Source organism: Drosophila serrata, unplaced genomic scaffold (genome assembly GCF_035046125.1).
Source record: "Drosophila serrata isolate PLE 108 unplaced genomic scaffold, ASM3504612v1 contig_156, whole genome shotgun sequence".
NCBI classification, from domain to species: domain Eukaryota; kingdom Metazoa; phylum Arthropoda; class Insecta; order Diptera; family Drosophilidae; genus Drosophila; species Drosophila serrata.
The window spans coordinates 910,532-923,235 of record NW_028257054.1 but is presented as its reverse complement, the minus strand read 5'-3'; the positions used below and the strand labels follow the sequence as shown (position 1 = coordinate 923,235).

The 12,704-nt window shown below is 39.6% G+C and overlaps 1 protein-coding gene across 5 annotated transcripts in view; it reads left to right on the top strand.

Annotated features, from left to right (window-relative positions):
* The window catches only part of Antp (homeotic protein antennapedia), a 152,593-nt gene that overhangs the window by 129,562 nt on the left and 10,327 nt on the right, over positions 1-12,704 (top strand). For 3 of the 5 annotated variants that reach the window (XM_086826258.1, XM_086826257.1, XM_020943776.2), the window contains 4 exons: positions 5,876-6,139; positions 6,200-6,986; positions 7,781-7,819; positions 7,956-8,172. In XM_086826258.1, coding sequence (XP_086682384.1) covers positions 6,351-6,986; positions 7,781-7,819; positions 7,956-8,172 — 892 coding nt within the window. In that variant the 5' untranslated portion in view covers positions 5,876-6,139; positions 6,200-6,350. Of the gene's footprint in view, positions 1-5,552; positions 5,629-5,875; positions 6,140-6,199; positions 6,987-7,780; positions 7,820-7,955; positions 8,173-12,704 lie in introns of those variants that run through there. The other 2 variants (XM_086826259.1, XM_086826260.1) reach the window with 2 other exon arrangements.

Here is a 12,704-nt window from a genome sequence, read left to right as displayed (position 1 = left end):
TCGGAATCGGGACGCGAGATCCTTTTTGCCCGGCCTCTCGGGGAGTCAACCATTGCAAATGTGTCAATTAGATTTATTATCAACTCTTGTCATTGTCCATTTCTGTGTGTGTGTTCACTGTCTCCGCCGCCCCTTTTGTATTGTCCCCTGCTCCTCTCCTTATTCCCCTGGGAGTCCCCGGCTTGGGGCAGGTGCCTTCACACTGTGCCTCATGTCCATTAGTAAATGCTAAATATGCGCCAATTAAATAGCCAGGAAAATGCCTTATTCTGCCACTTGCCCAAGATCATGGCCAAAAAATTTAAATGCTGACAAAAAAGGGAAAACAGAGGAAGGCAGGAAAACAAGTTGAGAAGGAGAGACAGAGCACTGGAAACTATTTATGGGGATTACTTTTAATATATAAAATTAACCCGGAAAAGGTTTTTTTCGACTTTAATGTTCAGAAATTCCCTTTTAAATTCAAGTCTTAAGCAGTTTTCTTTTACTACATATGGCTTATCAAATTATATTTTTCAAAACTCTCCTTTTTCTTAAGCTTAGCTTCCGAATTATGTATGTTTTTACTCTCCCAGAACCCTTTGTTTTATTTTTCTGAGTGCATCACTTTATTTATGAACCGACGACGAGCGACAACGAGAAGGATCGTCAAAGCCTGACATTTTTATTATTATCTCTGGAAGCCAGGGAACCCAAAACTCGACCATCTGTCCCTGCACCTTCGCCCCTTCCTTCTTGGAGGACCGGGACCCCTCCCACACCCCTGGTGGTTTTCGATGACTAGCCATGCGTTGCCCGATGCCGATGCCGATGCCTCTGCCGCGTTGACAAGCTCAATTTCCAATCGCAATAAAACGCAGCACTCGCAGCAAGATAAATGTGAGAAAAATGCAGGCCTCAGTTCCCGATCCCCCCTCATCGATTGCCGCCGCTTCTTAACCCCCTATTGCCCCTTGTTCCCTATTCTGCATTTCCTCTTTACTTCCCCTGTTTCTTGGTCTTGGCGTCTCTGTCTGGTCGACGTCGCCAAATCGCGTGGGTTTATCCTCCTGGAGGCTCAAGCCAGAACCTGACCATGGCCTGAAAGACAGGGGAGTAGAATGCAAAGGGGGTTTTTAACTAGAAATGTTACTTAAATTTACGGAAATACTCTTTAATATAATATGTTATATTTATATTATATATTTAATATTTTACATAGTATTTTTTATTGTATACATACCCTTCTTATATTCCCCGCCTACGCCTCTGTTCCTTTTCTGTAGGGTTTTTTCAATTTTTTTTTCAGGCTTTATTTTGTTGTTGATATTTTGCGTTTGCCTCTGTTTTTGGTGCGCCTCTCTTCAAGTGCCTGAAATTTATAGTGGTAATAAAATTTTATTTGCTCTTTTAGTTGATGGCACAATAAACTCTTCTGGCATTTCTTTTTTTGGTCCCCCCTTGAAGTAGCACGTGCTTGGTGCCTCTTTTTTTTCTTCAGGTGATTATATTGAAATATATTCTTGAAAAGAGATGGATTTAAATGGGCTTGATTTCAAGGTCATTTCTTAGGTTTTGCGAGATTGAAAACGGGAGTAAATATAACATTCCCAGGAGAAGAAAGTAAGGGAAACTTTTTGTATATCTAGAAAGATATATCTTAAAAATTCTCAAGAATTTTCCAGCTTAAAATCATTCTATAATTCCCCTTTAATTATATATAAGATTGATATTATCTTTGATTTATATATTTGGGAAAACACACTAATTAAATTTCCTCATTCCTTAAAGTCTTGCCCCTAATTGGAGCGTATTCTTTTGTACACCTTGAGAGATTTTTAAGGCCAAAGAATACCACACTCTCTCGTACTACTGCTTGTGAAAACTTAGTCAAGCCAATTATTATTTAAATAAAATGCAAAGCAGCAATTTAAGCCGCAGGCAGAGGTCGGGGCAGCCGAGCAGAACGCTTCTCCTCGACTTCGCTTTAATTGAGAGACATCATCCACCCGAGTCGTTGCGCCGCCCCCTGTGCCACCTGAAGAAGAAGCAGATGAGACGCACTAACTGGCTGCGGCCAGCTATATGTTTACCGTTGCCCCTGCTGGCTGGCTTCCTCTTTGGCTTCAAATGATGCCGCCAACAACAATGGGAAGCCCAGGCAACAACAAAAACGGCTTGAACAAGAACGAGAACACGAACTGACAGTTGACGGGGGCGACGCCTTCGTCTAACAGCAGAAAATGAACAAAAAATTTAGTAAGAACAAGTAAAGAAGAATGAAGAAGCCAGGGTTGTCATTTGGATGAATTTTAAAATGAGGATATTTTACTTATCCCTGGATTTTTCTAAGATTTAAATCAAAGATCATTAAAAACATTGAAGAAAAAGAGAATATAAACAAAGTGAAATGTTATATTAAAATTGTTATCAACTGTTTTCATATTCTGATACCAACAAAAACTTTAGGATATTTATTTACGTTTTAATTCTTTTTATATCTGCTAAAGATTTTCCAATCAACCTACATTTTAAATTCTGGACTCATTTTGTTATAAAAATAACAATCAAAAATATCTTTAATAAGCCTTCTTTCAATTTGATTTAAATATATTCTATTTTTTCATAAATTTCGATAGTTTATAACGGCACTTCAAAATCTCAGGCTAAAGCCGTCGGCATGGCAGTCGCCTTCGTTCATGGTCGTCGTAAATCAAAATGGCCGAAGCTGAAGTTGATGGCTGAAGAAAGAAGTCATTCCATATCATTCCATTTCAGTTCAGTTTCCGTTCAGTGGTCGGCACATTGGTTAGACAGGGATGGCGCATGCGTAGGAGTGCGACGGCGAGTGTTGATGTTCTCATTAACCGAATTCTGGCTAAATTCTCCGCTTGTGTGCGTGAAATGATGAATTGCCATTCCCGTTCACTTTCCAGACATCGTCTCCTATTCTCTCTCTTTCCTCTACTTTCTCCTTGTCCTGAACTGTCGATGTGTGTGGCTTAAGACTGGTAACGGGACATGTGTATGGTCAGTGATGCTGATGGAAAAGCTGGATCAATAAAGAAAAAAAAAAAAACTATGAAATAACAGAAGAATTTTAGGGGAAAAATAGTTTAGCTTAATAAATTAAGGTACTTTTCAAGTACCTAATCTCTTTCGATTTTTATTTTAATATTCAACAATTTCCTCTACTGCTATGTTTTTTAAATGCATTTGCATTGATATTCTTAATTTTTCAGTTTGGCTAGTTAAATATTTTATAGAATTTTTTAATAACTTTTAACTCTCACTATGGTTTTTGTTTCGTGGGCGGGGCTTAAAACTATGGTTGTTGTCCAGACTAAATGCTCGAGCATTGTACAGTGGGATAAGGCGGGGAAATTTTAAGCAAATTCTGAATTAAATTAAATAAACTAAATCGATGTAAAATAATTAATAAAATTATGATTAAAAGCCAGGTCTGGATAAAAGAATTCTAGCAGTTGATTCTATTAAATTTGCACTTCTCTTTTTGTATTTCTTTTATATACGAATAAAAATTTAAAAAAACATATTTTTTTATTAGGCCTTATGTAGGAATAAAGTATATAAATATAAATTATATACAATTCCTTTATTATTTATCGTTATCAATTTAATTCATTTTAATAGAATTATCATGTGTGAATACTCCCATATATAAACGCATTTCCGCCGAAGTATCTAAAGCCTAACTAGAGCTTGTATAGTATTATCCATATGTTTTTTTTATTTCAATTAAAATAACTAATTAATTATCATATATCGTAAAGATCAAATAAATCTAAAAGTAGCTTATATAATTTCCTTTGACGGACACCTGTCAACTTTTATTTGAACCTGACAATTACTGATTAACTTCTAGATGGCGCTGCTTACTACTCACGTGGTAGCGCCCTCTGCCAAAGGCTTGCCAAGCATTTCCTTTCATTTTTTGTAGCCTGCTTTCTGGCGTTTGATGGAAATGCATGTAGACAGCCTGTCGAAATTGACAGGGTGTCAGATTTTGGAGATTTGTTCCTGACATTTCCACTAGATGGCGCTATTTGGGGTTCCAATGATTTTTTGGTATTCAAAAAATTTGGTTTGAAATTATGTTTCATTTAATATAATTTGAAGTTAGTAAACATAAATAATAATTAAAGTGCAATTAAAGTATTTTTTGCAAAATCGTTAATGGCAAATCAAATTTTAGCAATTTCTTCGCCTGAATAAATCACATCAGACGCACATAAATCATACAGGGAGCGGAAGGCGGGCAGCTCCCCCGCAACCGCAGCAGCGGGCAAAAACAGGAAGAACAGACAAAACACACACATCAGACATTATTATCATCTCGCTTGTGCTTGAGTGAGTTTCTTTGCCTGCCCCAAGGCTCCCAGCCTCCTGCAGAATCCTTCTCCTTATTCTCCCCCCTTCTGGTTTAGGCACAGATCGGGGCACAGTCCAGCGATTTGCCAGCATCCGTTTGGCCCTCGACAAGGACACCAACATACACTACACACACGCACAAAGAAAACAAACACAAACACACGCTTCCTTCCGCCGCTGCCGCCATTGTCCTTTCGCGCCATTTCCCCACCCTTCGCCCTTCCCAATTTTCCCGCGCTCAATTGCCATCATTGGGAAATGTGTGTAATTGAAAGGGAAGCTTTTGGCTTTGGCAACGATGGAGGCAAGAAAATTATTTCGTTAACAATAGGCCAAAATGCCGGGAAAAGCAGGAAGGGCAGGAAAAGCGGAGAATGCAGAACACACAATGCAAATGTGCGGAAAAAGGGACTGGGGGATATGGACACACGGGATGCAAGACTGTGAAATATTTTAAAGTTTACCATTCTCTTTATTTTATTATTCTGCCGCCGTTTTTCCTTGCCGGTGGTACATGTTGTTTTCTTTTTGTGGTTTTCCCAGGGCTTTTTGTGCCCTGTGGCAAGTCGGGGGAAGTTTCATTTCCGACAGCAAGTTACCGTTAGTTAGTCGGGGGTCTTTTCGGCAGGGTTGTCACCATAGCCACAGATTCGGATAGAGCAGGACAGACACATGACTGCACTTGCCTTTGGCATGTAACGTGTGTCCCTCTCCCTCTCTCTGTCTGTCTGTCTGGATTATTCGAAGAGGGGGGAATATTTTGTGATTTATGAGGTCAGAGACTCGTGATAATGAGCCAGGAAATTAAATCACTTTGACCGGAAGGATGTCAGGTCAAAAGGGGATAACACAATTGATTTCATATTCATAAATTCAATGAATGTTGTCAGGCATGTCAGGCGACAGGGGGACTTGCATGCCAGCGGAAGATCCTTGGCTGGAGGATTACAAAAGTTTTTGAAGGGGAAAGCAGTAACATTGCAGTCATGGCATCTTGCCTTGACTTGTGGAATTCGCTCAATAAGCTTAAAAGCTAACAGGGAGGGAAGAGAAAATAAGGGGTTTGCTTGGCTTATAAGGGTTGCCAGGTGATGATTATCCTAGCAAGTGTGACCATGTCTATTAAATATGATGATTATGAAGCCACATTTAATGATAAATCGTTGTACTTAACTGCCGAAATTTCATGTAGAATTTTATTTAAATACAAAATTTGCCACCTAGTCGGAAATCTTGAAACAAAACTTGACTTTGAACGTATACAACCACCGCTCTTCTCCCTCTTTCTCAAAGTTCCCAATTTCTTTGACATATTTTTAAGAACTTGTCGAAGCATGCAATAAACAATTTTTCACATGCCCCCACATGTTGCTTTCAGTTTAGGCAACATATGAAATCAGACAGAAGCCAAAAAACCCCCTAAAATCAAGCTTCACTTTAAGGCATAACTCTGAGCTGAGAACACAGCAATAACCACAAAATTTCGCTTTCAATTATTTTGCAGAGTTTCAAAATCAAAATTGAGGAATACCAATTAGAGGATAAGGCTACTTAAGGATCAACGGACACCAAGGAGAAGAGATTTTTCTACACCAAATCAAGAGACAAGAGACGAGGAGCGCAGATTCAATTCGTCGTTTTTGGCCAAGACAGCAAACAGAGGAACAGCAAAGCGGAAATCATTTTATACCTCACACAACAACTACACACTAACTAAGATTAGGCTACGCAACTGTACATTGTACTTAAGTGTTCAAAGGTTATTTAGGTGAGTGTCCGCAAAATGAAGATTATAATTCAGTATATAAAATTAAGACTTTCCTTTCAGTTTACTTTGTATATAAGGAAAGTAGCTAAAAGCACGGAGACGGGGGAAGCACCACAGTCACTAGACACTAAGCAGAGTCACAGTCACGATCACGTTCACGCCAGGATCAGGATTAGCGGCGGGGTCAGCGGACGCTGAAGCAGCCGCCACGATGACGATGAGTACAAACAACTGCGAGAGCATGACGTCGTACTTTACCAACTCGTACATGGGGGCGGACATGCACCATGGCCACTATCCGGGCAACGGGGTCACCGATCTCGATGCCCAGCAGATGCATCACTACAGCCAGAATCCCAATCATCAGGGCAATATGCCCTACCCGCGCTTCCCGCCCTACGACCGCATGCCCTACTACAACGGCCAGGGGATGGACCAGCAGCAGCAGCAACAGCAGCAGCAGCATCAGGTCTACTCCCGCCCAGACAGCCCCTCCAGCCAGGTGGGCGGGGTCATGCCGCAGGCACAGACCAACGGTCAGCTGGTCTCGCAGCAGCAGCAGCAGCAACAGCAACAGCAGCAGCAGCAGCCCTCGCAGAATCAGCAGCCGCAGCAGGCGCCGCAACAGCATCAGCAGCAATTGCCTCAGGTGACGCAACAGGTGACACATCCGCAGCAGCAGCAGCAGCAGCCGGTTGTCTATGCCAGTTGCAAGCTGCAGGCAGCAGTCGGTAATCTGGGCCTGGTGCCCGAGGGGGGATCCCCGCCGTTGGTTGACCAAATGACCGGCCACCACATGAACGCCCAAATGACGCTGCCCCACCACATGGGACATCCGCAGGCGCAGGTGAGTAGCAGGATGACAGGGTAGCACTAAGGGTGAAGGGTATTAGTGGGGTATATAGATTATAGAAGTTGTTATGGGCTAAAAGTTATACTTAACTCGGAGCTTAATATATTTAAATCCATACTTAAGGACTCATTTTTAATTTATTTAAAACCTTTAGATATTTCTTTGACACTTCTAATAATTCATCATCGTTTGACTCACATAAAATTTAAATTAGAAGTAGAAACTTAAAAGCAAAGATATTTTTTTAAAACCTTAAAAATTAATGATAAAATTTCATATTGAGAATACCAGAATTTAAGGCAATAGTTAAAACGTTACATTTTATTAAATTTTACAAGCCACCCATTAGAAAAGTTTTAATTCTGCTAAATTTTTAAGGAATTAAAACCATATAACAATAAAATGTGTGATAAATATACATTTGAATAGCGTACATATTTAAAAAATATTATATAAAAGATACATAAAATTGTGGATAAGGAGTCCTCATAGCGTTACTAGTCTTTTTGTTTTATTTTTCTTTGATACAATGTTATAGCGTACATATTTAAAAAATATTATATAAAAGATACATCAAATTGTGGATAAAGAGTCGTCATAGCATTACTAGTCTTTTTGTTATATTGTCTTTGATACAATGTTACCATTATCATAACCCCAAGTTCGATTAATATCACATAGAGTAAGCTCTGATTTAGAACTCCTTTATTCCACCTGCTTTTAATCGCTTATCACTTAACGCTTTTCCCCATCTCTCTCACTCTCGCTTTCGCTGCTCGCACCCACAGCTGGGCTACACGGACGTGGGAGTTCCCGATGTGACAGAGGTAAGATCGAATCCTACTCATACCGCTTAACTTAATCTCACATTTAATAAACCCCCCTCCAGTGGTGATTGGATTTCACCTAAATATATATATTAACAACTTAACTAATTCGAATTATATCTCCTCCCCGATTCAGGTGCATCAGAATCATCACAATATGGGCATGTATGGACAACAACAGACGGGTGTGCCCCCGGTGGGTGCTCCGCCCCAGGGCATGATGCACCAGGGCCAGGGACCGCCGCAGATGCATCAGGGCCATCCTGGCCAACATACGCCCCCTTCCCAAAACCCGAACTCGCAGTCCTCGGGGATGCCGTCACCACTGTATCCCTGGATGCGAAGTCAGTTTGGTAAGTGTCAAGGAAAGTGATCGATAATTCCACGAAACGTATTAAGTGGAATTTTTCTTCTTCTTATCGTAGTGGGTTGCAGTAGTTAGTTATCCCCGTTTAGAGTTGATTGTAGTTTTCCCTTTTTTACAAAATTTTAACGGTGCTTAAAACATACAAACAACAAGAGTCACTAAAAATTATTGGTATTTATATATGTGAATTTTAAGAACTTTTAAAGCGAACCTCGCTAGGGGAAGCAGTGGACAAGCAGTTGAAATTAATTCTATAAGTGTTAACTGCTTGGCTTTCACTGCGTACTGAACGATCGAAGTCAAAGCAGTAGAGTCAAGCAGTTAGGTCTAAAAGAATTCAAGGATGAGGGTTCTAAATGTACTAAATATTTGAATTTAAAGTTCTTATAATATTATTTAAATTAAAAATATATATATTTAAAATTTAAGAGACCTTTGATCGTTCAATAAACGATTAATATATTTACTTTTAATCTTTAAAAAGGAAAACGATTTATTTAGCTACTTATCTCTTATAAAATATAATATTTCATATAATAACTGTAAACTATAAATTAAAAAACCTATAGTTTTCAAAGCTTGAATTTCCTAGACTTCTAAAGAATCTTTAAGCAACTTTTCAACTTCGGATTTTGCAAAATGGTATGCAAATTTCGCTTGTAAACTCTTCCCGCTCTCCCTTTTGGCATCCTTACAATCCTGCCACGTCCTTGACACGTCCGGGTAATTTCACTTTATTGCCTTGGCCAATTGCTTGACATTAGGCGTAATCCATCTGCAGAAGGCACCCTCCGATACCTGACATTCGTTCAAATTTGCAAACTTCCCCAGAGATCTGAAAATCGATGAATGCAGGCAGATGAAAGAGGTTTTTCTTTTTTTTTTTGGGCGGAAGAGGTGCTCAATGCTGCTCACCGGTGTTCACCGATTTTCCGGCAGAGCAGAGCAGAGCACAGAAGGCGGTCTTCCCTGCTAATGCAAATTGACAATAGTGCCGACCCATTCCGATCCTTTCGGTTCGGACCCGTTCCGAGCCTTGGCAGCGCCCGAGAATAAGGTTTTTGCCAAAAACCCGAAGGCGTGACTAATGAGAGCTCGCAACTAGAGCACGCAGGCTGCATGTGTTGCCAAAGGATGTGTTGCATAAGTGGTCAGAGAGAGAGAGAGAGTCCTTTCAAGGGAAACTGGTACTAAGGCGAGTCCTTTCCAAATATAGAAAACCATTGGACTTTCACTTTTTTCCCGGGAGAAAGTGAGAGCTGGCCTCAAGTGGCTGCCGGCGAGTCCTTCGGCCCGCCAGCTGACCTCCTCCTGGGTCATTACCGAATCCGAGGAGCTTTCCAGGATCTACATCCTTCCTTCCTTTCATGCTGTGGTTTTTTTTCGCCCTCTTGGATGTTTTTTTTCGCCAAAGCCAGATTGAGATGTAAAGCAGAATTGATGAGCGCCATTAGTTACACGTTATGTGCAATGGATGCCATCAATTTATTAATCTCCAGAACACGCCGAGGCTCCATTCATAGCACCACTCCGCAGTGGCCACTCTGTCGTCTTAATCCCCTGCCCGCCAGCCTCCCCCTCTCCCGCCACTCTCTTCTGGCGGTGCAAAAAATAAAAAACGAACGCGCCTTAAAAAAAAAGAAACGTAAAATATAAAGAAAAGGAAGGCAACCACCACAGCCACGGTGACATGAAGTTTTCCCCTCTTTTCTCTCATTTTATTTATATTTTTTTTTCTTCTTTTCTTTATTAAAAATGAAGCGGTCAGGGCATAGGTGTGGTGAGGGGGGGCAGGCGGGAAGAATTAAAGCTGGAGTTTGGCTTGAAGCTGGCGCGGCGTCTCCCGCGGCGGCAACTGCGGCATTCTCACTGTGCCACAACATGATCCCCAAGCTTAAGTTACGATGATTAAATGCATACGAGTTTATTTTTGCTTAGGTTTCTTTTTTTTTTAGTTTTTTGCATCTCCCCCCACCTTCCCCTACCTCTTCTGTGTTGCCTGCATTTTGCATAGCCCATAAATAGTCGCCGACAGTGGTTTAAATAATCGAAAATAAGGTAAAAGCCTTAGGGAAGGCAGAGTTATTTATAGATAAATTTCTTAATAAATGTAAAAATACATTTAGAAATTTGTAGGCTTGAAGAAATACAAAAATATATTCTTAATACATTTCTATATTTTATTTTTGACTAATTTAAAATTTATTGTAAAGGAATTACAAAAAATATAAACATTTCTTTGCTGTTAAAGTGTTGCTTGAATACTTTCACATTTCTAAGAAGATTATATGCTCATAAAATTTATTTTTAGATAGTTTTCATATTTAGTTTCTCTATATTTTATATTTTATTTATTATATATCATATCTTTTATACAACATAACTCTTCCACTGTCTCACGATCACAACTACTTAACGCCTGGACATATTTCAGGCGTGCATTAGGCAACAACTAAGGAGTACAAATAATAAAAAAAGGAAAGATAAAGGTGCCACAAAAGGTTCCGATCGTGACTGGGCAAGGCGAGAAGACGGCTCTTTGGGGTCTCCTTCGAATAAAAACCATTGGAGCAGAGGGAAAAAAAAAGCGAACTTGGTTTCAATTAAGTTGTAACTCATGGATGGCATTCAGCGACAATGGGGCTTGGGCAATCCTTTCGGCCCTTCTGCTGCTGTTACCCTCGTGCCTTAATGTTGTTTTGATATTTACCAAGTTCAACTCGATTTTCAGACCTTTTCCCCCGGTCTTTATCTCTCTTTGCTATTTGATAATTTGTTGGTTAGATAGAGGGACAGAGAGTGGAGGAAAACTTGCACTGCAAGCTCGAATCCTTTTGGTTGCGGTTGGCTGTGGTCCTCGGGTTTTTTTGGGGTCATAAATTTAAGCGACAGTCAACAAATTTTTGCAACAAGTGTTTGCCTGTTGGCCTGGCCATCTCCATAACCAATTTGCACAAAGAGAAATAATGTTTACAAATTATAAATGATATGGAGATTTTAGCAATGGAAATTAGTTATATTTTGATAGAGAACATTTGTTATTAAAAGTACAAAAAACTTCTGGATGTCTTTTCTCTTACTGATTCACCTCAGATATACATTCTTAAATATTTATCTATTGTTAAATGCTAATATTTTCAAGTGAGGAATAGCTTTCATACCTCCTCCTTAACTCAACCTTTACTCTCTGCTGTTTAAATGCATTTTTTATTGCCACTGTCAGAGGTACTCATTGTGATTCGCTTTGATTGCCTGGGAAATCTCTCTTGCTTACACATAAAATGGAAATATTTACGCCAGTGGGAGGAGTCAACGTTGAGCACTTTTCAATTCTGGCTAGTACGAGTATGAAAAGTGCACTTCATTGTGCGCATTATAAGCGACAGTTTCCACCCCGCAAAAAATACCCAAGTATCCCCCGTACCCCTCGAACTTCCCTCCAGCAGCTGTCAGTGGGGTTCAAGACAATGAAAAGAACTTCTAACGCTGCTGGCCAAAAAGTTGCACGTTGGCTGACTGGAAAAACTTTTGCCCTGGCTTTCGTAAAACGTTGATCCCGGCCATCATCCGTTTGGCAGTTGCCAGCGGGGCAAAAAGTGCGGGGAAAATTCCGGCATCCTTGGACTTTGTTGTCTGTTGGCGCTGCACTTAATGTCCTGGAGAGTTTTGCTTAACTTGAGGATTTGCGCGCAAACTACTTTTCGATGGCACAAGAGCGACAGTGGGCGGTGGGCGGTGGTGGGTGGTGCGATGGGTGGGAAGCAACTACTTAGGCAGACGATTGGCCCGGCTTAGATGTGTCCAACCAAAGTGAAATTGTGTTAACGTATTTTCCTCTGGCATTGCTCAGGATTCTTATATACCCAAGGTACTCAATAGAGTGCCAGGGGTATATTGTTTAAATATTTAACAGAAAAGATGATACCTATAATGATATATATTTAGAAAGGAACTAGGGGATAGTCATACATTTAAATAACTAATTATGCAATGTTTGAAATGGACGGCTATAAACGTTTACTAATTGTTCGTTATTATAATTTTCATTTAAAAAAAATATATAATAAGTCATAAGTCATTATGCATGACAAAATATAGTCTTGATAAGAATATAAGTAATGAATTTTTATATAATCGAAAATATTTATTATTTAATTTTATATATGTACATTTTTATATCAAAGTAAACATCATTTACCTGTTTCCAAGGTTGTTAAGGCTTATACTCAATGGTATTTTATAAATATTTTTTATTAAAAAGCTTTATTCAACAATTCTCTTAAATACCAGGTATTTTCTAGTCGAGTAATTAGATTTTAGCTTATTCTTATTTTTTCTGCGCTGCGGGCAATTTAAGCGGGCGGATCAAAAGATAATTTGGCAAATGCGTGAAGATTTTTTCTAAAAAAAAAGCCAGAAAGAAAGTTTACTTAGGTTAGCCGAAGTTTGTATACCTTTGAAGTTAGTAATTGGTTTAGGGGTCTAATTTTAAATTATCGTAAGTCAGTCAAAAAACCA